Source organism: Cebidichthys violaceus, unplaced genomic scaffold, assembly GCF_023349555.1.
Source record: "Cebidichthys violaceus isolate CVI_PGR_0920_01 unplaced genomic scaffold, fCebVio1.0.p SCAF_26, whole genome shotgun sequence".
Taxonomy (NCBI): domain Eukaryota; kingdom Metazoa; phylum Chordata; class Actinopteri; order Perciformes; family Stichaeidae; genus Cebidichthys; species Cebidichthys violaceus.
In genome coordinates this window covers 4,238,543-4,260,908 of record NW_027176439.1, presented here as the reverse complement: position 1 = coordinate 4,260,908, position 22,366 = coordinate 4,238,543, and the positions used below count along the sequence as shown (strand labels likewise).

General features: G+C 42.5%; 4 protein-coding genes across 4 annotated transcripts; 1 reads left to right on the top strand and 3 right to left on the bottom strand.

The window, feature by feature from the left end:
- Positions 1 to 1,314: 1,314 nt before the first annotated feature.
- Positions 1,315 to 3,725, bottom strand: zgc:101858 (uncharacterized protein LOC449555 homolog). Its single transcript, XM_068720753.1, has 8 exons — positions 3,642 to 3,725; positions 3,337 to 3,507; positions 2,714 to 2,892; positions 2,210 to 2,303; positions 2,059 to 2,128; positions 1,922 to 1,958; positions 1,635 to 1,698; positions 1,315 to 1,512 (listed from the first exon to the last, which is right to left on the bottom strand). The coding sequence occupies exons 1-8, from the start codon at positions 3,663 to 3,665 to the stop codon at positions 1,354 to 1,356; spliced, it is 798 nt and encodes a 265-aa protein (XP_068576854.1). The 5' UTR covers positions 3,666 to 3,725; the 3' UTR covers positions 1,315 to 1,353.
- Positions 3,726 to 3,868: 143 nt separating this feature from the next.
- On the bottom strand, positions 3,869 to 6,388 carry ppil3 (peptidylprolyl isomerase (cyclophilin)-like 3). The gene is made up of 6 exons (XM_068720915.1): positions 6,282 to 6,388; positions 5,934 to 6,008; positions 5,065 to 5,158; positions 4,898 to 4,965; positions 4,675 to 4,793; positions 3,869 to 4,567 (listed from the first exon to the last, which is right to left on the bottom strand). The coding sequence occupies exons 1-6, from the start codon at positions 6,282 to 6,284 to the stop codon at positions 4,441 to 4,443; spliced, it is 486 nt and encodes a 161-aa protein (XP_068577016.1). The 5' UTR covers positions 6,285 to 6,388; the 3' UTR covers positions 3,869 to 4,440.
- A 385-nt stretch (positions 6,389 to 6,773) lies between these two features.
- On the bottom strand, positions 6,774 to 16,151 carry LOC137879834 (volume-regulated anion channel subunit LRRC8A). Its single transcript, XM_068720754.1, has 4 exons — positions 16,062 to 16,151; positions 15,268 to 15,361; positions 10,944 to 13,053; positions 6,774 to 10,795 (listed from the first exon to the last, which is right to left on the bottom strand). The coding sequence occupies exons 3-4, from the start codon at positions 13,044 to 13,046 to the stop codon at positions 10,520 to 10,522; spliced, it is 2,379 nt and encodes a 792-aa protein (XP_068576855.1). The 5' UTR covers positions 13,047 to 13,053; positions 15,268 to 15,361; positions 16,062 to 16,151; the 3' UTR covers positions 6,774 to 10,519.
- Positions 16,152 to 16,255: 104 nt separating this feature from the next.
- Positions 16,256 to 22,090, top strand: hscb (HscB mitochondrial iron-sulfur cluster cochaperone). Its single transcript, XM_068720755.1, has 6 exons — positions 16,256 to 16,740; positions 16,860 to 16,956; positions 20,128 to 20,217; positions 20,396 to 20,540; positions 21,590 to 21,637; positions 21,810 to 22,090. The coding sequence occupies exons 1-6, from the start codon at positions 16,373 to 16,375 to the stop codon at positions 21,902 to 21,904; spliced, it is 843 nt and encodes a 280-aa protein (XP_068576856.1). The 5' UTR covers positions 16,256 to 16,372; the 3' UTR covers positions 21,905 to 22,090.
- The last annotated feature ends 276 nt before the right edge of the window (positions 22,091 to 22,366 follow it).

Below are 22,366 nucleotides of genomic sequence, written 5' to 3'. Positions count from 1 at the left end.
AAAGTAATATGGACGTCTCACCCTATGTTGTATCATATTTTCTTCACGGGCTGTGACCCGATATAGCAAAAAAAACCTACGTTTTTTTTTAAAGAGATCTGTACAGAAATATGGGACGGTTCCATCTGCGAATGCGATAATTCCTATTTTAATGTCTAAGTATTATTTATACATGTATATGTACTGTATATTGTAATATAAAGTGCAATAGTTATTTTTCCACATATGCATTATAAACACATCATCACTCATTCAGGTATGCAGTGTGGCTCAGACACAGGTAAGTCCTCTTGAGCTTCTAACAGCTGTTCCGGTGCAGAGAGGCCCCGCCCCGCGTTCATACAGATGTTCTTACGCGATCAACTGCTGTGCGGCGCTCTCCGTGTTGAAAATGCGCGGAAGCTCTCCCCCCCCCGGTGTGACCCCCGAGAAAAGTGCGTCACGATGCTACCTCGCGCTGCGCCGCAAACAAAGACGTTACCCGAGGACACGGAGGAGACGCCTGGTGCTGCAACCGTTGACACTAAACTCTCAGCGAAAACTAGATCTGTGCTTTACCCAAAAAAAAAAGAAGGGAAGATTGTAAAATATACACGCAGGACAAATTCGTTAAATTATATTTTCACGGTATTATTTTCACGTTTTCAATATTCTTTGTACTGTCTGACACTATAAGTTAAGTTTTTGTATCTGTCAAAATGTCTATAATTATGCAACCTTTACTATCTACAGTGGATTCTATTTAAATTTTATTTAAATTGTGGTTGGCTTTCCTGTTCAAAACCAGGCATCAATGTCATATTTCATGAGTCATTCAGAGGATTGTACGATCTGTATTTCAGGACGTTACCGTCTGTATTATTTACTGTTTATGCATTTGTCACTCAAGGTGCAGCAATGGAGATTTGGTCCCGCCAATCTCTAAACTCAGAGGATTTCTTACACAACACAAGCGAGCTCACAGTGTTTAGTCTTCATGCTGCGTGAATGAAGTCTAATGACTCAACAGGTAATTCAATAAAAGTCTGAAACCTTTGTTGATAAGCAGCTTTCATTTTCTTTTCATTCCAAAAAAAAAAAAAAAAGGAAAAGTTCTTCGCAAAGTGAGCAAATAACATGCATTTAAACTGCCAGTTTAAATGTGTTTTAGCTTCCTAATATTCATTTCACACCTGGAACTGTCAAATCCTGACAGCCACCGTTGTAAACATGGAGAAGAATTGTGTCCTTGAAGTAATGCCTTTCTGTTTTTCACCGATCGGTTTTTAGTGGAAACTACAAAAAAAAAGAAAGAAAAGGAAAACAGAGGCAGACTCGGAGGTTGAAAGAACTGTATTAGCAGACTGCTGCATCTTATCTTGGGCACATGGCGTGGCGGCCCCCGTCTATGGGGAGGTTCACTCCAGTAATGAAGCTGGCGGCGTCGGACGCCAGGAAGGCGATGCTGTGGGCCACTTCCTCCACCTCCCCTGGTCGACCCAGGGCATGGGTCTGCTTGCACTTAGCAAGAAACTGGATGGTGAAGGAAAAAGATTGACAGACGCAGTGTTACTTAGATACATACTGGCTCACGCGATATTGTCTCCTGTGCCATCAGATGACAGAACCTCTGAAGGGATATATATATGCGTTACCTGGGCATACTGGTCCTCGTCTAGTCCTGCTCTCTTGTGGACCTCTGTGACGATCACACCGGGGCTGAAGACGTGCAGCAGGAGCAGGAGACACAACATACGGTGCATCAATGGAATTCATTTCCAACAAAAACAACTGATATCAATGCTTTTTTTTTTTTTTAAATCAGAAATGCATGGGATGTGTGTTAGCTAATTGCATACATCAAAAAATTATGAATGAGGTCAATTACTGAACACAATAAAAAAATACAGGAATTTTTAATTTTTAATTTTAAAACCCTCACCAGACAGAGTTCACTCTGACTTGCTTTGATGCCAGCTCTGAAATAAAAAGAGGACTCATGTTATTTACTGTGAATTTTTTTTTTTTTTTTTTTTTACAGCGCTTAACATAGTATACGGCGAAAGACGGCTCACTCACCAAGCGCTGTACAACGTGTGAACTGATCGATGGCCGACTTGGACATGCAATAGGCCAGCACACCAGGGAACTACAGAGAGAAAGCACTACAAGTGACAAAGACACGCAGCGGGTGCGACTGTGCGGCTGTGTGGCCGGCTGCAATACCCACTGATCTCTGTCCGTTGACGCTGGACACGTTGACAATGGAGCCTTTGGTCTTGATCAGGTGGGGCACACAAAGCTGGGTCAGGTGGTAAACGGTTCTGGAAAGCGAAACGAGCGTCAAGGGGACGTTGTGACTAAAATGATCAATAATAGACATGAACACGACACATCAAGTAATCGCTGCTAGTCTCGCGAGGCTGTAAAGGACAGATGCGTCCGAACATTTGGGAAGTATTTTATGAAGTGATGACATCATGGCGAAATCTGTGGGGGAGCACAACTTTTCACTTCTGAACTGCAATTCTGTATTAATGTTCAGAGTCAATACGTCCATCCATAAAAGTCTAAAATACTCTTTTCTTAATTCCCTTTAAATTACCTCCATTTATCTTGTCACTAAAAACAGATCATTTATCGATTTCCATATATAACTTCAGCCAACTTCCATTTGAACGCGAGTCATCCGCCGTACTACAGTAGGTTGAGCACTCATACACCTTCGTCCTACCTGACATTGATGTTCATGGTCCTGTCGTACTGATCCAGGTCCGTCGTCTCTATGCTGCCCATGGTCAGGATGCCGGCGCTGTTAACGAGGACGTCCAGTCTGCCGAAGTGAGCGACGGTTTGCTCCACCGTCTTCTTCACCGTCTCCTCGTCGGTGAGGTCTCCAGGGACGAGCAAAGGCTGATAAAACACAGACATGTTTGGAATGTGATGGCATTTTATTTTTTTTTTTTTAAGTTTCAAAATAAGAGTCACACAATACTGAAGAAATCACTTTGGTAATGTTTGGATGATGAAGTAAGATTGTTTGCATGTATGCCAGTCAGAACTGGTCATTTTATATGGTGTACATGTATTTACACTTTTGAACACGTGTGGATGTGCTCATCCAACAATGCATTGCGGCACAATATATTGACAGCAGACTTTTTAACACCGCATTTTGACGAATATTCCCTTGATTGCAACTTTACACAAGCTGACCACCAAACTCCATTCATAAAAACATTAAAAGTGTAGAATCGTCATCCTCTCTCTCTCTCTCTTCTCTTGGTCCACAGAAGACTGCATTGAACGGCGTCGACATGTTTGTGCTCGAGTTCATATTTCACGAGAGTCGGTTACCTCGGCTGCTCCACAGTCGGTGCACTGTTTGGCTATTTTCTTCAGATTGTCCACGTCGCGTCCGTTAAGAGCCAACAGCGCTCCGAGTTTGGCGAACAGGACGCTCGTGCCCGCGCCGATGCCCGAGCTGGCACCCGTTATGAGGGTCACTTTACCCCGCAGGGAAGACACCTGGAACACACACACACACACGCACACACACACACGTCAGTGTCCATCAGGTGTGCACGCAGGTACCGCACCTCACAGTGAAAAGATGAACTGAAGTTAAGTTGGTTAAAGTAATAATAATGAAGTAGACTTACTTTAAATGCATCGGCTGAGGCCATTTCTGCGAGGTTTTTCAGCTAGTTTCTATGAACTTGCTACGTCCAGCGAAACACGCTACGTCCACTAGTGATGACGTAGGAGGTGCTCGCCGGTTTTGACAGCGCTGCTTCATGTTTAGACTTCCAAACTTAACCCTGGAGCTTCATGGTCTTTGGAAGTGGTGACATTTAACAATAGTAATTTTTTTTTTTGCACACAGATGTATTATTTACAAACGTTTTATTTCGTACAAAACATTGAGAGTTTATTTACATTACCTATCAAAAAAAAAAAAAAAGACAGACTGAGTATAGCAGTGGTGTACAACGTGGTGTGTGTTCTTTTTGAACTAAACTCTGAATTTATGAAGATAAACAGAAAAAAGTTAACCTTCAGTTGCAATGCAAATCATTTTATAAAACAATAAGCATCCCAAGTTAAAACATTTGAAAGAGCATAGACATGAATTTTGCTTCAGGATGCAAAGTCTTGCACTACTCCGTGGACAGAAATTAAACCGTTGACTTATTTAAAACATTGAGTATTTTTTGTTGGAAACACCATTTAAATTCTGGGTCATACTTATAAGAAAATGCTGGTACAAGAATGTGATTTCGTTAAGACCGCTCAGCATTATATCATTTCATGATCACTGTTGATGTTTGGGGGCTTTCTATCTTAACTTCTAGCCTCTGACAAGTTATCTACTTTAACTTTGGCAAGGTACTTTACACTGCATCAATGGGCTTATTGGGAATATCAGAGCCCTATTTGCATATTTGAAGAGGAAACTGTCTATACAGCAAAAGGATTGGCATGAATGGTCACGTCCTTGATCCGGGTTTCCGTCAGCGGTCGGAACGTCTTCTCATTGACGGGAAGTTTCTCCAGTTCGTCCAGTGTCTCCAGGCCGTCGATGATCCTACGCGTGGAAGAGAGAAAGATGGCAGCTGCTTCAATAAAAGTCAAAAATGTCCAACAATCGTTATTTCCAGGTCACACAACACCTGTGCAAAACACGTTGCGTACTTTCCAAACACCGTGTACTTCATGTCCAGGTGGGGCTGTTTGGCATATGTGAAGAAAAACTGGGAGCCATTTGTGTTGGGGCCATTGTTTGCCATTGAGACCACTCCTCTTACATTGTGCTGAAATAACAGAAAGCAACAGTTACAATGCCGAAGAGAGATGACATATTAGGTAAAACCTCTTGCCGACATCGGCCAACATGATCGAACTAGTAGGTACTCACTTTTAGGTGCTCACTGAACTCATCTTCATATTTGCGGCCCCATATACTTGTTCCTCCTTTGCCCGTGCCTGATTGGTTTAATCAAAATACGGGGAATGACGAACAACAAGTGAGGATGTGAACTCTGCCATTTCATTGTGTCGATATGCAGCAGATGCATCCCATACCTGTAGGATCTCCGGTTTGAACCATGAAGCCTTTAATATTACGGTGGAAGACACAGCCAGTGTAGAAGCCACTGGCACACAAAGCGAGAAAGTTCTGTAAATAGTGGAATATATGCGTTAGGAAAGTCCACCACTTTGTAGGGGAGAAGATGTGTGAATCCTTGTTTAGGCCTTTATAACTTACAGAAGCATTATTATCTGTCTGTGACACATTTTCTACTCAAACTAAAGCAAACAGGAACAAGTTAAATCCTTTAAAAACAAGGAATATTAAAGAGACTGCAGGGATGAATGTACCCAAGTACTGTACTGAAGTACAAGTACCTCAAATTATACTGAAGTATTTTCATATTGATTCTATATACTTTAAATCTATTACATTGTGGGGGTAAATATTGTACATTTCACTCGGCTACATGTATTTTGACAGCTTTAGTTAGATGCTATTTCGCAGAGGCAGATTACTATATATATATATATATATATATATATATATATATATATATATATATATATATATATATATATATATATAAAAGTAATAAACTATGATGTAATTGTATGGATTAGACCAGCCTGCAGTACATAAAGTAGATCAAATAATCCCCAGCTGAAAAAAATTGTTATGCTTACACATAAGTATCAATCATTATAATTCAATAATATAACACACATTATTCTGAAATGGGCCATTTTTTATTATGAGTACTTTTTGATCTTTTGATACTTTTACTTTAGTAAAATATCTCACTTCCTTCCACCACAGAGAGACTGTATATTCTATAATATAACAACTTTAATGCAACTTTCAGCCAAAGCGCTGGCGCGTGTGATCTAACGTTAACCGTAGCCAGAGTTAGTTCACTTACCTCACACGTTCTCGGTGCACGCTCACAAAACAATTCGATTTTAATTTCTCCAAGATCTGTTTGAAGAGTAACAGCCTGAAACATCAAGAAAAGAAGAATCATTCACCCACACCGTTCACTCTTAGGAGGCACGGGAATCGCCATTCATTACTGTTTGCTAGCTAGCTTAGCCCGTTAGCCTGACTGTAACTAGATAAGCACGTTCTCCTTACAAACACAAGGAAGTTTCTCGCCTGGCTCCTAACAAACGAATAGGTCTTAAAACACCGTATTAGTTGATATTTACTTAAACGGTTCTGTTATTTTTAAGATAAGATATCTGCTGAAAATGTCCACAGTCAAATTTACCATTTCAAACGTTGCGTCTTTGAACAAGTGTGTCGGAAAAACATGTCCGTGTAGGTGCAGTGGCCGGCAAAGAATGGTTCCGCAGGGAATTTACGATCTTCTAAAAAAAAAAAAAATACCAAAATGAAAGTGACATATTTACCGCTGCACAGAGCTGTTGAAGCGCAACGTATACAGCCAGAACCACACAGTCTCTGCAGAGGTGTAACACTTGTGAAGCTGTTAAGACGTGGTCAAACTAACACGCTATGTGGCCCCTGGACGGACATTCTGGGGCCATTTTAGCCCCCCAATTTTCCCATTTTGGGAAATGTTTACAATTTTTCTACGGTTTCTCTTAAGTATTAGGCTTACCAGATTTGTTGCGGGTTACATGCAACATGCAGGCACACAACTGGGATAATAGTTGGATTATTGGATTATCTATCCAACACCAGAATACAACAGAACACAGTCATTCACAAAATTCAAACACGAACTCAACAAGACAAATTAGGTCAACCAAGTTTATTTTACCTCTAGTGGATGGTGTGCAGGAAAAGATGGGACACATGTTTAAACAGAATACTCACTGTGACACAATTCATTTTAATACGGACACACTGATGATTTCCTTATTAATGACACATTTGACAAACCAACAATGCATGAGGCCAAATGGGAAACATTGAAAATAAGGATTTTGTACCCAAAACGCAAGCGCACGCGCGCGCGCACACACACACACACACACACACACACACACACACACACACACACACACACACGCACGCACGCACGCACGCACGCACACACGCACACACACACACACACGCTAATCCCGATGAAGACGCAATGATTGTGAAACAATACAGCTCCATTTGTACATGGTCATTGAGGAAATCGCAGAATCAATGTTAAACCAAGTGGTTCCTTTAAAAACACACATTTTTGTTTTAAACCAGCAGTCAACATTAAATACACCAAACTAGAAAGAATGTATAGAAATGCATATAAAACTGTAACTGTATAAAACAATTGTTTAAATTAATAAAAAAAATAACAGGTGTAAAAAAAGAAAAGAAAAGAAAAAAGGCAATCAACTCAAACAAGGAGTGAGTACTAGCTGGTTTCCTGAGTAATTTAGTTATATTGTAATAATACCAAGTGTCAAAAAAAAGAAAATCATAATTATAAAAAAAAAAGGGCAAACAGAACAAAAAGATTAACTACAAACGCAAAAGCTAATCTATTTCATACCATTTCACGATTAACCTACACACCGCGTGTTTACCGTACTGACCATTGACTTCAGTGCATGTGAACCACAGAAGCTTCTCTGCCGTCAGTCTTATTCAGAATAGCTGATTGTCGTAATCAGTGGCGTATTGCTGAGGTGTTCTGGAAGTTATTTCAAATGCTCTACTTGGGACTTGCAGGTAAAGAATTTGTCTTTCTAGTAGTTCTGAAACGGGAAAAAAAAACAAAACTAAATACCCGACATCAAAGTGAATCTCACGGCTGGCAGTCAGTCATTCAAAACCGTCTCATATAAAACAGTCGTATTCATGAAATCGGATTATTTGCGTTTACCTAAATGTAACTTGTGGGGGACAAGTTCAACTTCTCGCCATCACCTTAGTGACATGAACGCAACAAAAAGAACAACCGTGTACGAGTGAAAACGACAAACCTTTACAAAGTGGAAATAAAGGCAATATTGCACAATATAGCATAGTTAAACATGTTACTGAAAGAAATGTACACGTCTTAAAACTACTCCTACGCTTTTCAACCTAGTCACTCTATTGCTACGCTCTTTGCAGTTAGGTTTATTAAAACATAAACTGATGACTTTGTTCTCTGGGTAAACACAAGGACCCCTGTTTAGGTGTTGTGCTGTGTCAGAGCTGTGCATTGATCTAGAATTATGTATTTTTTTTTTTTTTAGCCTGGTGCTGCTTACTGTGGCAAAACACAAGTGCAGAAAAAAAAAAAAAAAGTCACTCTCAGGCAAAAAACCCCAACTTTTTACACTTTTCTCTACAAATGAACACGCATTGAAACCAGAGAAATAAATGACAGTTAGATGACCGGACCTGGATAAAGTACGGAGGCCCATTTACGACAAAATGATGAAAATATATATTATGAATAAAAAGAGAAACTAAGACATTTTTGCTGCCATGTGCATGAACCCAGGACCTGCTTGCTGCGAGGTGACAAGTCCAACTTAGTAAAACAAAATTATAATATATATGACTTTTGTAATTTTGACCTTCCATAAGAGGGGAGTACATCTGGCACAGAAAAAAAAAAAATCCTTTACGTAACAAGTAACCATATAAAAATCTAACCCCAACTTCTACATCACTTTGACAAATAAAGAGTGGTAGAAAATGTAGTGGATAATTAAAAATCACAACGCTAACGCCCGTCCGACTCTATGGTAGAAATAAAGTTCAGCGGTCAATGTGACGAGGCAACAGAAAACAACGTCATTCATCACTGCTGAGACACCATGTGGATCTTTTATTGGCCCTCGTTGGTTACTGGTGTCAGGTATGTGAGGAATCCGCAGGAAGTTATGAATGAAACATTTTGAAGCAAAAAAAACATAAAACAAACAAACCGTCCCGTTAGTCCCTTCATGAGGAGTCTAGTGAGGCTTTAGAGACAATTATCTGCATCCAAACGCAGAGAAGAAAAACAATTTGTTTTCAACTCCACAGAATCCACAACAAAAGTAACAAACGATACAGAACACAGGAGTGAATCAAAAGTAAGGCGACTGATCTGACAGCCATGGCTTTTAAAAAAAAATTTAAAAAAAATGTCTCTTTGCCAACGAGGAACTAATTCTAGGAATTACGATTTGTCCGTAGGTTAAGTGGAATGTAGCTAGTTGTTCACGGCGATGAAGTTTCAGTAACGTTGGACCTTTATTGCATTGTTCTTTCTCTCGGAAAAAAAAAACGTATCCACATTGACCTCATCTTAATGACTCACACACAACTAGAGGAACGGTTTAAAGGTGCACAGTTGAGCATCTACACTGAACATTGCACCATCATTTTGACTAATGCAGCTCAGCATTATTTAAACAGGGGAAAAAAAAACAAAAAAAAAAACTACAAACTGAGGCCAGATGAGAATAAACCAATCTGGTGTTTCAGGTAAGCGTATTACTAACTCCACTTCAATGTCACTATTGCGTTCTCCGGTATAAACTTCAGGTTCCACGCTTTTGATGCTGACGTGACTCATCTCATCCAAAACCTCATTTGATTTGTGCAACTCATTACGTACGAACGTTGAACGCAGCGCGACACCGAGCTCCCGCTGACTAGTGTACTGGCGGTAACGGTCGGGTATCTGCTCGCTGAGGACACGCTCCACTGACTTCCTCGTACGGGGGTCATATTTTGGAACAATAGTCCACTGGGTGCCGAAGACTCGGGTCGACCGACGGCAGCTCGTCCGTCTCTTCGGCGCTTCCACTGCTAACAGTCTGCTCTCATCCTCTCAAAACACAAGGATCTCAGATTCCATTACCTTTCTTGTCGCGACTCATCGTTTGATTTGTGGTTTCATGTCGTACGTTCATGATTTTCGGATGAATTTCAAACTAAGCACAAATGTGGTAATACAAAGGTATTTGAATAGTTATAAAGGCATGAACTACAACTATTCCGACTAAAACTGTTAACTTGACTGTTTGATAAAACGTATCAATATATTTTGTGATTTCATATCATATCAGGGCCTCCAGCCCGTCATGACTTATGATTAATCACGGTTATGAGGCAGCGGGCTTAGTTAAAACTAATACTGGACAGATTATTTCAATAACGAATTCTGTCTTGATTAGACAATAAAGTGTGTTCAAGTTATGTTTCCTGTCTTTAGCTAAGTTGGCTTACAGTTTTGCAAACGTAAACTTCTCTTAAACCCCTGATCACAATGGCACTGCTACATTATTGCTAAAAAAAAAAAGAAGCATCATTACTGGGTTGTAGTGGAAAGGCCTGAGGAGTCGTTTGCAAAAGAAAGGACAATGAACTGCACAGTTATGAATTTAGAGAAGGACCAGAAGCTTTCGGTAATTTGGTTCTGCCCAACTGGCACCGGTTTGTCGATACCCAACCTTACTGGCAGTACACTGCAGCGGGACCACCGCCTGCTTCAACAAGCCCCGTCAGGGAGAGTAGAGGCGTTCCTCCTGTGCCAGGAGGGGGGGGTCGGGGCCACAGACCTCTTCAAGCCTGTTCCTTGTCCGTTTTCCACAACTGTTCCTTGACCTCCGAGGGCAGGGTGTTGAAGAGGTCCTCCTCCACCACCAGGCCGGTCCTCTTTAGCTGCCGGCACTCGCCCAGCTCCACGGGCAGACACTCCAGACGGTTCCCTCTCAGCTCTAGCTGCGTAAGCCCGGTCAGCTCTCCAAACCGCGATGGCAGAGACTGCAGGCAGTTGTTGCCCAAGTTCAAAGTGCGGAGCTTCTTGCACTGGAACAGCTCGTTGGGCAGACTCTCAATCTAGATTTCGAGACGGGGAGGGCGTTAGATGATGGGAGAGAAACAGAGCAGTAATTAGAATTTGTAACTTCAACTGTTGCAAACAAACCAGAAAAGGACTTTAAAACCAGCGTACATAAAAAAAAAAAAAGCATACCCAAGTACTCACCCTGTTGGCTGTAACTGCCAGGTACTGAAGATTCTGGAGGAAGCCGATGTCTGTAGGGATACAGGTCAGGTTGTTATGGCTCAGATCCAGGAAGCGCAGCTTGCGGCAATAGAACAACTGGCCGGGCATCTTCTCGATCTTGTTTCTGTTCAGGTACAGTTTCTCCAGGTTGGTCAGCGTGCCAATCTGGATGGGAATATAGGCGATCTGGTTGTACCAGAGCTTAAGGCAGACCAGCCGATGGAGGTGCTGGAAGCTGATGATCTCCTCGATGGTCTTCAGGTTGTTGTCCTTCAGGTCGATCTCCTGCAAGTTGTGCAAGCTGAAGATCGAGTGCGGTATGCGTTCGAGATCACAGCGGATGAGCTCCAGCTCAGTCAGGTTCACCATCTTCTTCAGGCTGTTGAGCACCATCAGCTTGGTGCCTTCGTTATTGACGGAGAGCTTCTGGAGGTGCATGCCCACATCGGTGACCACCTGAGGTAGCTTGGTGAGGTTGCTCTTCAGACGAAGAACTTTGAGCCTCTTGAGCTCCCGGAGCCCGTCGATGACGATGTAGCGGTTGTTCTCCGCACTGAGGTTCCCGGTTAGATGAAGCTCGCTCAGATTCTTCAGACTGTAGATCCATAAGGGAATCTCTTTGATGTCCGTGAACTTGATGTGCAGAGACTTCAGGTTCTCGCGCAAAAAAGCCAACGCGGGAGCTTCGATTTTGGCCGGCGTGTGGTAAAGCCACATCTCTCGCAGGTTGACCAGCTGGGCGATGATCGGCGGGATGGTGATATCCGGAATGAGCTCCAGCTTCAGAACCTCCAGCTCCATCAGGTCAAACACTGTGTCCGGAATGCCGCTCAGCATGAAAAGGTGCAACTCCAACTTCTCCTGAGAGTTCTTGGTAATCCTCTGCCTGAGCTTGTCCAGTGTCCACTCGTTGTTGAGGTTGAGCTGCCTCAGCTTATTTTCGCTGACTTCCGAGAGGAACACGGCGAAGCGCTTGGAGTACAGGGGGTCATACTGATCTATCATGTGCATCATGAACGCAAAGTCGTTCTTCACGTCGGGTATGTCGCTGTAGCTGCTCTCCTCCCGTATCGACTCGAAGGAGTACTTCTTTAGAGAGCGCCGAAGCATCCAGCAAAGCGTGTACATGCAGATCAAACCATACACCATTACTAAGCTAATGTAGAAACAGGCTAGGATTTTAAAAAGGGTGGCCAGCGGGTGAGCACAGCGGTACACGCTGTAACCCGTCAGGCTCTCGATATTCACCGAACAGTCGACGCTGAATTTGATATCATGCACGTAATACCCTGTGTAGCAGATTATCAATATGAACTTGATGACTTTGATAATAGTCTGACGGACGTACAGCCTGTACACAATGTCTCCTTCTTCAACGTGTATGCGGAACTTCTTGACTTTTTCGAACAGGGCTTTCGCCTGCTCGCCCTCTTTCTTGTCCAAAACCCCCGTTTCCGTTCTATCTACGATGCCCTGCTCGAAGCGCGTCTTTGTCCTTTGGAGCATCGGAACACTCGCTTCAACGTCCTCGCTGATAACAGACGCCTTGTGGTCCATCGAGCCGTTCATCTTCATTGGTTTGGGGTCGCTCTCTTCGACCACCGTCTCCGACAGCGCCCTCGTTGTCCACGGGGAGTCGAAGCATTTCAGCAGGATGGATACAAAGTGCTCTAGTTTGGAACTTGTCCGTGGGAACTTAAACCAAAAGTTGCTGCAGGCTAGGAAAATGAGGGTGTGAAGTAATACTAGGTAAGGAAAATACTTGGCAAACCAGTGCAATCTATTCTCGTAGCACACGGCGTCCACATAGTTGTACTGGTGGCGGTCCAGATCGTACTGGATCCCTTTGGGCTCCGTGTACGACGTGGCGAGGGTGGAATTGAAGCTGCAGGTCTTGTTGACCACCCATTTGCAGGGCAGGCAGATCATCTTGTCCTGGGTGACCTGCAGCGTGCCCCCAAACACAGAGATCATGAGCATAACGATGGAGATGTAGTCGGTGAACACGTCCCACCATGGTTTCAGGATGCGGTACGCCGGCTGCGTGTCCACAAAGTACCGCAGCTCAGTGATGGGGATCATGGTTTATCTGCGGGGAACAAACGGAGACGAGGACATGTTCATAACGGAGCACAGCGACGTACTGGGTGACCGTGGCTAAGTGGAGAGCAGGGCCGCCTTTCAATCAGAGGGTCAGCGGTTCGATCCCCGGCTCCTGCTCTACTAGTCTCATGTCAATGCGTCCTTGAGCAAGACACTTAACCCCAAAATTGCTCCTGTAGCTGCGTCTACGGTGTGTAGATAGATACTGAATTGTAAGTCGCTTTGGATAAAAGCGTCTGCTAAATAATGTAATGTACTGAGCCTTGTTAAACGAAAAAGGCTAATTCTTCTTCAAATGCCCGAACAGCCTGCACCTGAACCACAACACAAAAACCCCCCCAAAAAAAATCAATGCTACGCTGCTAACAAAAAAAAAGGTCACCAGAACATTTCAGTGGATAATTGCTGCCAGGAGTAATAAAATAGAAAGTGACAAAGAATTGCCTGATTGACTTTACTGTGTTATTGACTGAACTATTGTTACACAGGCACGATTAATCTTGTTGTGTCCTACTGGACATGGCATTTTAAATGTTGTGGCCAAATTGATTAAATATAAGTCGATTTGATTCAATCCCTTTCGGACTTATTAAATGGGTCGTCTACATGAAGAAAAAGAAGAACAAACAGCACACTGCCTTGACAGTGTATGCAAGCTATGCAGATAGTAAATGAGTAAATAAACAGAACAATCGTCTCTGATTGGCTTAATCAAGAAAAACCTTTGTGCCTGATTTATTTATTTTTTTATCAGGGAGGGCACCCTAACTAGCAGGGATGCACAGAGTCCACCTTTATCGTCTCTGATGCTGATTACGACACCTAAACTAAGTGATTCAAACTGCGTAAATGTACTCTGATACTTAGTGTTTTATCTAATTAGGAAAAGCTGAAATGAGCCTGTGAAATTATTAAAAAAAGACAATACCCACCCGAGCCACAACCTGTTCACCCTGCTGCCATCTGGAAAGAGATTCAGAAGCATCAGCTGCCGAACCACCGCGCTTTAAAACGGCTTCTTTCCTCCGGCTGTGAGACTCCTTAACTCATCCTCCACACTCCATATATATATATATATATATATATATATATATATATATTAAAAAAAAATAGTTTTTTTTGTATTTTTTAACCAAAAAACCCCTCTATTATATATATATATATATATATATATATATATATATATATATATATATATATATATATATATATATATATATATATAAAAATTTAGTTTTTTTGTTTTCTTTCCTATGTAGCAAACTGGAACAACAATCTAAGTTTTGTTGCGCAACCCTGTCATACAGTGACAAATAAAAACCTTGTAATCTTGTATTGCACATCCCTAATAATGAGAAAGTCTTGTATGCATCCATCATACAACCTAACATCTACACATGGCAAACAAGTAGCAAGACAACATTTAAATTATTACGCCAAACTGCTCAAAACACACTTGAAAGTGATTCTACTTACAAATCCGAAACGTGAAGCGCAATAACTCCATACATAAGCAGTGAAGAGCGATCCACGACTACTGCTTTGCTGCTGCTGCACATCAGAGCAAGATAAAGCAAATCCACCTTTCAGCCCTGTGCGAGTGCGACACACCCAGCGTGTCAACTTGAGAAGTCACTCTTCTAAAAGATGATGTTCCGTTTTGGCTCGTTTAACCCAAACAACATGACCGCCAGAGGAGCCACCTTGCTCCCGTGCTTGCTCTCTCTATTCTTAGCCATTTCCGTTAATAATACCCAGAGTATTGTCTGCGGGGGCCTTGAGAAGCACCTCCCTCGGCCTTCAGGACCAGATCCTGTTTACCTTGAAACTGCTGTCTCCAACCAGTGTCTCTCTGGAATACTCCACCGTCACCTTTTGCACTCCTGTCAACCCCCAAAACACACACACACACACACACACACACACACACACACACACACACACACACACACCTACGAATACACAACGTGGATCGGGACTTGGCATTCATCAGAGCTTGTCCTTTGTTAGGAAACTGTAAAGACGAGGACTGAAGACGCCAAGTCTGATCCTTGACCAAATGAGCATATTTACACTGGCCCCAGATCAGAGAAACTTCTGCACACAGAACCATTCAAGGAATGTGGCCCTTCAGGGCAGATGGTGATGATGATGCAGCACAACAACGACAACAAGCACACTCAGTAAATGAAGCACTCACCGGTTTGGAGGTGTTATCTGGGTTCCAGTGCTTGATGAAGACCCTGGTGGGCAAGCCACTCTGTGTGTAACCATAACTCTTCACCGACCATTGCCTTTGTCATCGCCATAGGGTTGAACAGAAGACACGAGCAAGGGAAAAAAAGGGAAGATGTTAATGAGGTTCCAGCTGTTTCCTAGCACACTTGGGAGAGACATTCTCTAACAGAAAGCGTTAAAGCCTGCATGTATATAACGTTAACAGCTAACTGATCCAAGTTATGTTTAAACACTCATATTTTTTTTTTACGATAAAAAGTCTGTGGCTTTACGGGCTCTTCATAACGATGGTGTAACATATCGTGCCAGACATGCTAATGTCGTCAGATAACGTTACATAAAACGTTAGGCTGCCAGCTGGCTAATGTAGATGGACTTTAGAGCCGGTCACGTTAGCATGTGATGTCTTTGTCATCTAGCTAGGTCAATTAGCTGAGCAAGCACTTCTTAACAGAAAGTTAAAACCGAGTGTTTTATTTCCATAAATGGGATAAAATGATACGAAAGACTATCTTTGGGGAGGGGGGGGAAGTACTCTGGTATCTGACAACAAGCTAATTATCAGCACTGACCACAAACAAATACAATTGTTGCTGTTAAAACACATTAGCAAACTAAGCTAGGCTGCTGTTAGCTAGCGAGCTAAGCTAGCAACACACCGACCATCGGAAGTTTACATCCTCTCAAAACGCTGTGGCTGATATGACAGTGATACATCCCTAACACGTATTAAAGACGCCGCGGTGTTCAACTTACTACGTCTGGTGCGGTGCAATCAAATCCAACGCTACTCAAATATAAATAGTTTGCTAAAGAAGTGCGTTGGCCGGTGCTAGCAGCTCCGCGTGCTAGCTGTTGTTTTTTTTTTTTTTCAGAGACTGTTCCCCTCGCTACGCCGCCATGAAGACGGGTGGCAGTGTGGCGCTGTGGACACACGGCAGAGGAAGAACGCACTTCCTCTCTTATTCTGGAAGAGAGAAATGTCATGTTTTGACAGCAAGGAAACGATCTCGTGTTTTGCATTGGACTTTGCATTACAGCCTCCAAGTAGTGCGGTTTGAAAAAAAATGTTGTCATTGAACACTTTGCGGATGTTGTGCACATCCCGGGCTTTACTGCACCACAGCCGGCTTATGACGAAGCGACAGTCTGTTTGTATAACTGTGACATGTGCAGCACATTGTATGTCTACCAGCTTCCCCAAGAAGGACACATGGCACGGCAACATGGACCTCAAGGCACCGGGAAAGGAAAGGAAGCGTATTTACTCTACTTGTCCAGCCAGTTCAATCAGGAACTACTGCACAGGTCAAGTCAAACTGAACTGCTGGAATTGCAAACAGCCTCTTGATACAACTCCTGTATTCTTCTGTATGTCATGCAAAGTCATCCAGCCCCCGGAAGAAGATGCATCCTACTTTAAAATTATGGATTGGTAAGTATCATGTCCTATTCATGATTTCTCACTGTCAAACTATCTAATTACCGTTTTTCTTCATCAAGTCAGTCTGTGAGCAGCAGCATCTCATGTCACCATGTGTTGCCTCTTTGCAGTGACTTCACATTCACACTGGACACTCAAAAGCTGCAGAAAAGATACTTGCAGCTCCAGCGGTCGCTACATCCAGACAACTTCAGCCAGCAATCTGTGGTAGGCAGGGGAACCGGAGTATGGATCACTTTAGTAGCATGGGTCCATGAGTCAGCTGAGGCTGCTCTATCTGTTAGTGCAAGTGTGACACGGGAAATTGGGTTTGACCCTTTTGTCCCTATTAGGTCACATGACTTGCATTTTTGTTTTGCCAGTAAGATTTTTTTTGTTGTGATTTTGGTCTGGGGAAAAGGTCGAAGATGTGCTTCTTAATTAAAGGACATTGACAAATTTAGGCCATCGTAAGGCAGCTTTCCCTATATTTTGCAACCAGGCATGCAAGTACAAGGAATCAAAAATGAAACGACTGAGAAGATGAAAGCGTTGCTTGAAGACAGAAAATAGGACAACTTGCAAAGAAATGTAGTAGAAATACCAAGTAGGTACCTGGTTTACCAGAAACTGTCAGAAAGAGAACACGTAAATAATAGAATAGAATAGAAAGTACTTTATTGTCTACTTTTTGCCTGCAAAAAGGCAAACATTTGGCTTAAGTCTGGTATTAACAAAGGTACATTAAAACACATCTCAGCCAGACAGGACACATTTACAAAAAACACAGCACAGAATAGAAGCTATTAATATGTGATATATCATATTAATAGGAGCACCAGATGATGGGGACTGAATCAAGGTTGAATAAATAGATTTAAAAATGCTTTGTGCTGAGGTAGTAAGCTGGCTTCAATAAGTGGCTGTCCTTACTGATTAAGATGTTTCATGGCAACGGGGAACAAAACAATTTTCGTGCGATGTTTTTCTTTGCACCGGGGACTCTGTTGGCCTGAGGGCAGGGATTTCTCCTGCATCACTTTTTAATTTAAGAAAAACCAATCCATTTTGTGTCACTGCATCCGAGGGAACGTTAGCTAGCTAGCAGTGACAAAACACAGATGTGTCATGTTTTCATTGATGTGAATTCTTAAGCACAGAAATTCAAGGGTGACCTCCATTTCAATGATAAAGAATTAAGTATAATCAAAGATATAATTAATTTTAAAAACACTAGAAAGCACAAGCATACAAGTAAAGTAAATGTTAAGAGAAAGTTGGTCGAAAGAATTAAATTGTCTGACACATGTCTCTATTCTTCATGTATTTCATAACTCCTGCTTGAATGGACCAGTGCGATAATTAGCTTAATTCCCTTCAACAGTTTTTAGCATATTTGGTCAGAGGAGGAAAAAAAATGTCACCCCAAAAAAAAACTACATAAATAAATAAAAACAATGTAGAGCAGATCTATTGCCTCCGTGTCTACTCACTGCGCTAACAGTGCTGAGAGAGCTAACAGTGCTGAGAGAGCTAACAGTCCTAACAGTGCTGAGAGAGCAAACAGTGCTGAGAGAGCTAACAGTGCTAACAGTCCTAACAGTGCTGAGAGAGCTAACGGTGCTGAGAGAGCTAACGGTGCTGAGAGAGCTAACAGTGCTGAGAGAGCTAACAGTGCTAACAGTCCTAACGGTGCTGAGAGTGCTAACGGTGCTGAGAGAGCTAACGGTGCTGAGAGAGCTAACGGTGTTTACCTGCTGGGGTTCATCCACTGATATTTCCACTTCAAAGAACAGTTTCAAGTCATGTGAAAGCAGTTCTCTAACGTCTTGAATTTGTCAAGTGGGATAAAATCACCCCGATTATGTCACAGTGATGTCATCAGGGTTATGAGACTGCAGATCTCTAACAGAACGCCTGCGTTACAAACTAGGAAGTGCAGTTTAAAAGACACTTCTCTTCACTTGGCAGGGAGGATCTAAGGAAAGGTGCTATCAAGTTGCTTCATGGGAAATATAGGAGGACGTGTTTTTTGGCCGCTTGACCCACATAAGGGTATCTCAGCCTCTGCTGCTTTGAGTAAGACAACAACAGGCCCACAGCAAACTCTTGGTGACGCTTTACACTGATAGACACTAAAGGAAGAAGACAGGGAAGAGGTCTAATTTTGGTGGATAGAGCAATCACGCACTGCTGTTTATCAAGTAAATGAAATTTGATTTGTCACTTCTTTCAGGCAGACGAGTGTACCTTTCCTACATCAGAATATTGTGAGGGAAAAAAAAAAAAAAGCACTAACTATGTAAATTAAATTAAGGCCAAAGTGCAGTTTAGCTGTTTAGAAACAGGTACGCATGTGTTTAGCATAACGACCTCGATGGGTGCAGCCATTCATTCCTTTCACAGAGAGGAATAAGATTCAAATGCAGCCGAGCAGTTTAAAGTCGAAGGTCTTTATAGGTTGTTTTATAAAGTAGTAAACAGTTGACTTGTTACCCCCTCGTGGATCATTAATAAAAATGCCTGGCAGTTTGGAAAATGTTCATGCGCACTAAGGAGGGGAGGAGGGGTGTCGCATCGCATGTAATTTATTTTGTACACCCAGGTGTTAAAAAAAAAAAAAAAAAAGCACAATGCAGAATGTTGTCGCGACATGATATGAAAGCTCAAACTCCTATTCAGCGGCATGTGAGAGAGGCGGGGGGGGGTGTAGCCTAAATGGTTTCCTCACAAACGACCTGTCCAATATTGTACTGACTCTTGTTTTATTTATCAGCACCTCTGGCCATTTTTTTCTTAATTAGACATCTTCCCGCCTCAGGGGTCTTCATCATGTATAGAAAACTCATTACTTATACAAGGCTACAAGGCAAGCCACCTACTGCCCCGGTTGTTATGAGAGAAACCGGCTCCACACGACGCGCCCGTGGGCCAGAGCTCGAGACTATTGATTTTCACAAGAGCTGACAGACCTGATGGCTGCGAACTGTACTCAGATCTGCCGACCGTTTCCAAGAGGATTTTCCTCCCCGTCCTTGTTTTCCACACGTCTGTCGTGTCAAACTTCCACCTGGATCCCTTGAAGGGTCCCAAACCGCTCGACTACAAAAAGAGGAGCTGCGTGTCACGCGTCTTATTGTCGGCATCGTCGAGGATTTTGGCGTTTTGAAGAAAAAAAAAAAAAGGTGACGGTGGTAGAGATTGGGACGACGAGGTGTAAAATAGCTCAGATGTAATTCCGGTTTGTGACAGCTTGATGTGTAACTCTGGATAATGTGAATATACAAATGCACGGCATGTTGGTTTGAAATCCACAATAGCACACAGTTCCTCTCCTTTAATGGATGAATGTGGACCGAACATCATTAGAAGCAAACGTAACACATCTCTCTCTTGCAGAAAGAACAGGAGTATTCAGAAAGCCACTCGGCTCTCGTGAACAAAGCGTACCAGACTCTGCTTAAGCCTTTGAGTCGTGGTCTTTATATGGTGAGTTTGAAAATCTCCGACTTCACTTCTAATGAATAGTTTATTTTCATAACTGCGAGCTCCGTCTGTCTGATCGCTTGTTCTAGAGAACCATCTCCGCCACCTGTCAGTCAAACGCAGTAACGTGCTTTTAAAAAGGCGCAGACGAGTTTGATGAACTCCCCATCCGATGTTTCAGCTGGAGCTGGAGGGGGTGCGTACGGAAGAGGGCACCGACTCCGGGGCCGACTCGGCGTTCCTGATGGAGCTGATGGAGATCAATGAAGCTCTCGATGAAGTGCGGACTCCAGAGGACGCCAATAAGATCGGCCGAGACACAAAAGGTAAACAGATACGCCTGTTTTTATTTATTGAGCGAAAAGTCTGGTGGATCGATTGGAGCCGAGTGTTGATCATGAATCAGAACAGGTGGGAGAGGAGATGTACCTGGATAATTGGCGCCGACGCTTCAGATATGTAGCCGTTTCATATTTCAGACTAGTTTTGCCTCCATGCCTCAAAAAGTCTTTTAAATTAAACAATATAACAAACAAAAATCTGTGTTTTGGCTGCTCACTGGGCTTGAGGCATTCTTTATTCTAAGGGTTAAAGTTGTAATCTTTTACGATTTCAGTTCTGGTCCATTTGGCGACTTCCGTAATTGCCATGGTAACGGCAAGTGTGGTTCGATACTACAGCCAGCACTCCTAGAACAATATTAACGATATTGCTTGCGATAAATAAATAGATATTATTACGGAGTTCTACCTTTTTGCTGCTGCCAGTCTACTGCTAAAATACAACGAATGGCTCCTTGAATAAAAAAAATAAAAAAAGGTTATTATTTCTATATTTAATGAACATTGAACTGAACACAAAAGGCACCAATAATCAAGTGCAATATCACAGTGTTTATTGAATAAGTTGAAAAACAAAACCTGATATACTGTGCGGCATGATGCGTGGGTGCATGCGTAGGCAATATGAATCCAAGCCAGCGATGGCGGACTCCGCCACTCACGATGCAAACTGCCATAGAGAAAGATAATTAGAGAACCACTGAATGGCTAATTCATAAAAAATGCGCCTCACAGTATCAAATATAGGCTACGATCGCCTAACAGCGTTGACAATTTTCCGCCCAATGAACGATGCATACATGACACGACGCGCTTTATGTCCGTCTGCAATGATCCGTTCGATTTGTGTCCCATTTTGTAAACTTCAATAATTCACTGTGTCCATGTGCTTTGTGTAACTTCAAATCAAGCAGCTGCTCTCGGGGGGGGGGGGGGGGGGGGGGTGTGCTTATGAGCTTCTATAAAAAGCACAGCATGTGCCATGTCCTGTTGACGCGTGCAGAACTGGAACTTGTCTCCTCCTCGCTTTGCAGGGAAACTGGCGGTGTTGACGGAGGCGATAGACGCTGCCCTTCTCGAAGGTATTATAGTCAGACGTCGCATTGAAACATTTTCTAGTTCCTCCCACTCGTTCCTTTTGTTTGTTTTTGAAATCTCTGCCGAAGCTTTCCCTTTTTAAAGTCACAGAGTGAGTCGGTGATTGAACTTCCTTGTGCACTCTCTTTCACTTTCTTTTTTTTTTTTCTTTATCAGGAGAGCTTCAAGCCGCCAAAGCCCTGCTTGCCCAAATGAAATACTATGCCAACATCGAAGAGAAAGTAAAGGAAAAACTTTCTGAATTCATGTAAACCCCCCCCCCCCCGCCCCTCCAATTTAGTGTCACTTTATTTAATATTTGTAGCTACTGTTAAAAAATGATTGCACATTTGTCTTGAGATTACACAAATCTATTGTTCAAGGTGAATAATAAAACTACTTGTAATGCGTCTTACAAAACTGAATTAATGGTGATTTTATTAAAAACTGTACAGATACCAGGGTGTAATTGGATGCATGCAGTATCTCCCCTGAATTCCACCAATTTCACGAGCCTAATCATATCCACTTGTACCTAATGTATCATTAAATATGACAGAGATCTATAATTGGCACTGATTAAATGTGCTGCTCAGAGTGTTTATATGATTATCCTGCCTATCAGTCCAGCACGTAGGGACAGTTCCTCAGGGTGCCTTTAGGTGGAGACATAACACCTCGACAGTCGTCATGCAGAGGCGCAGTACATGTTGTACAAGCTTGGATGTGAGACC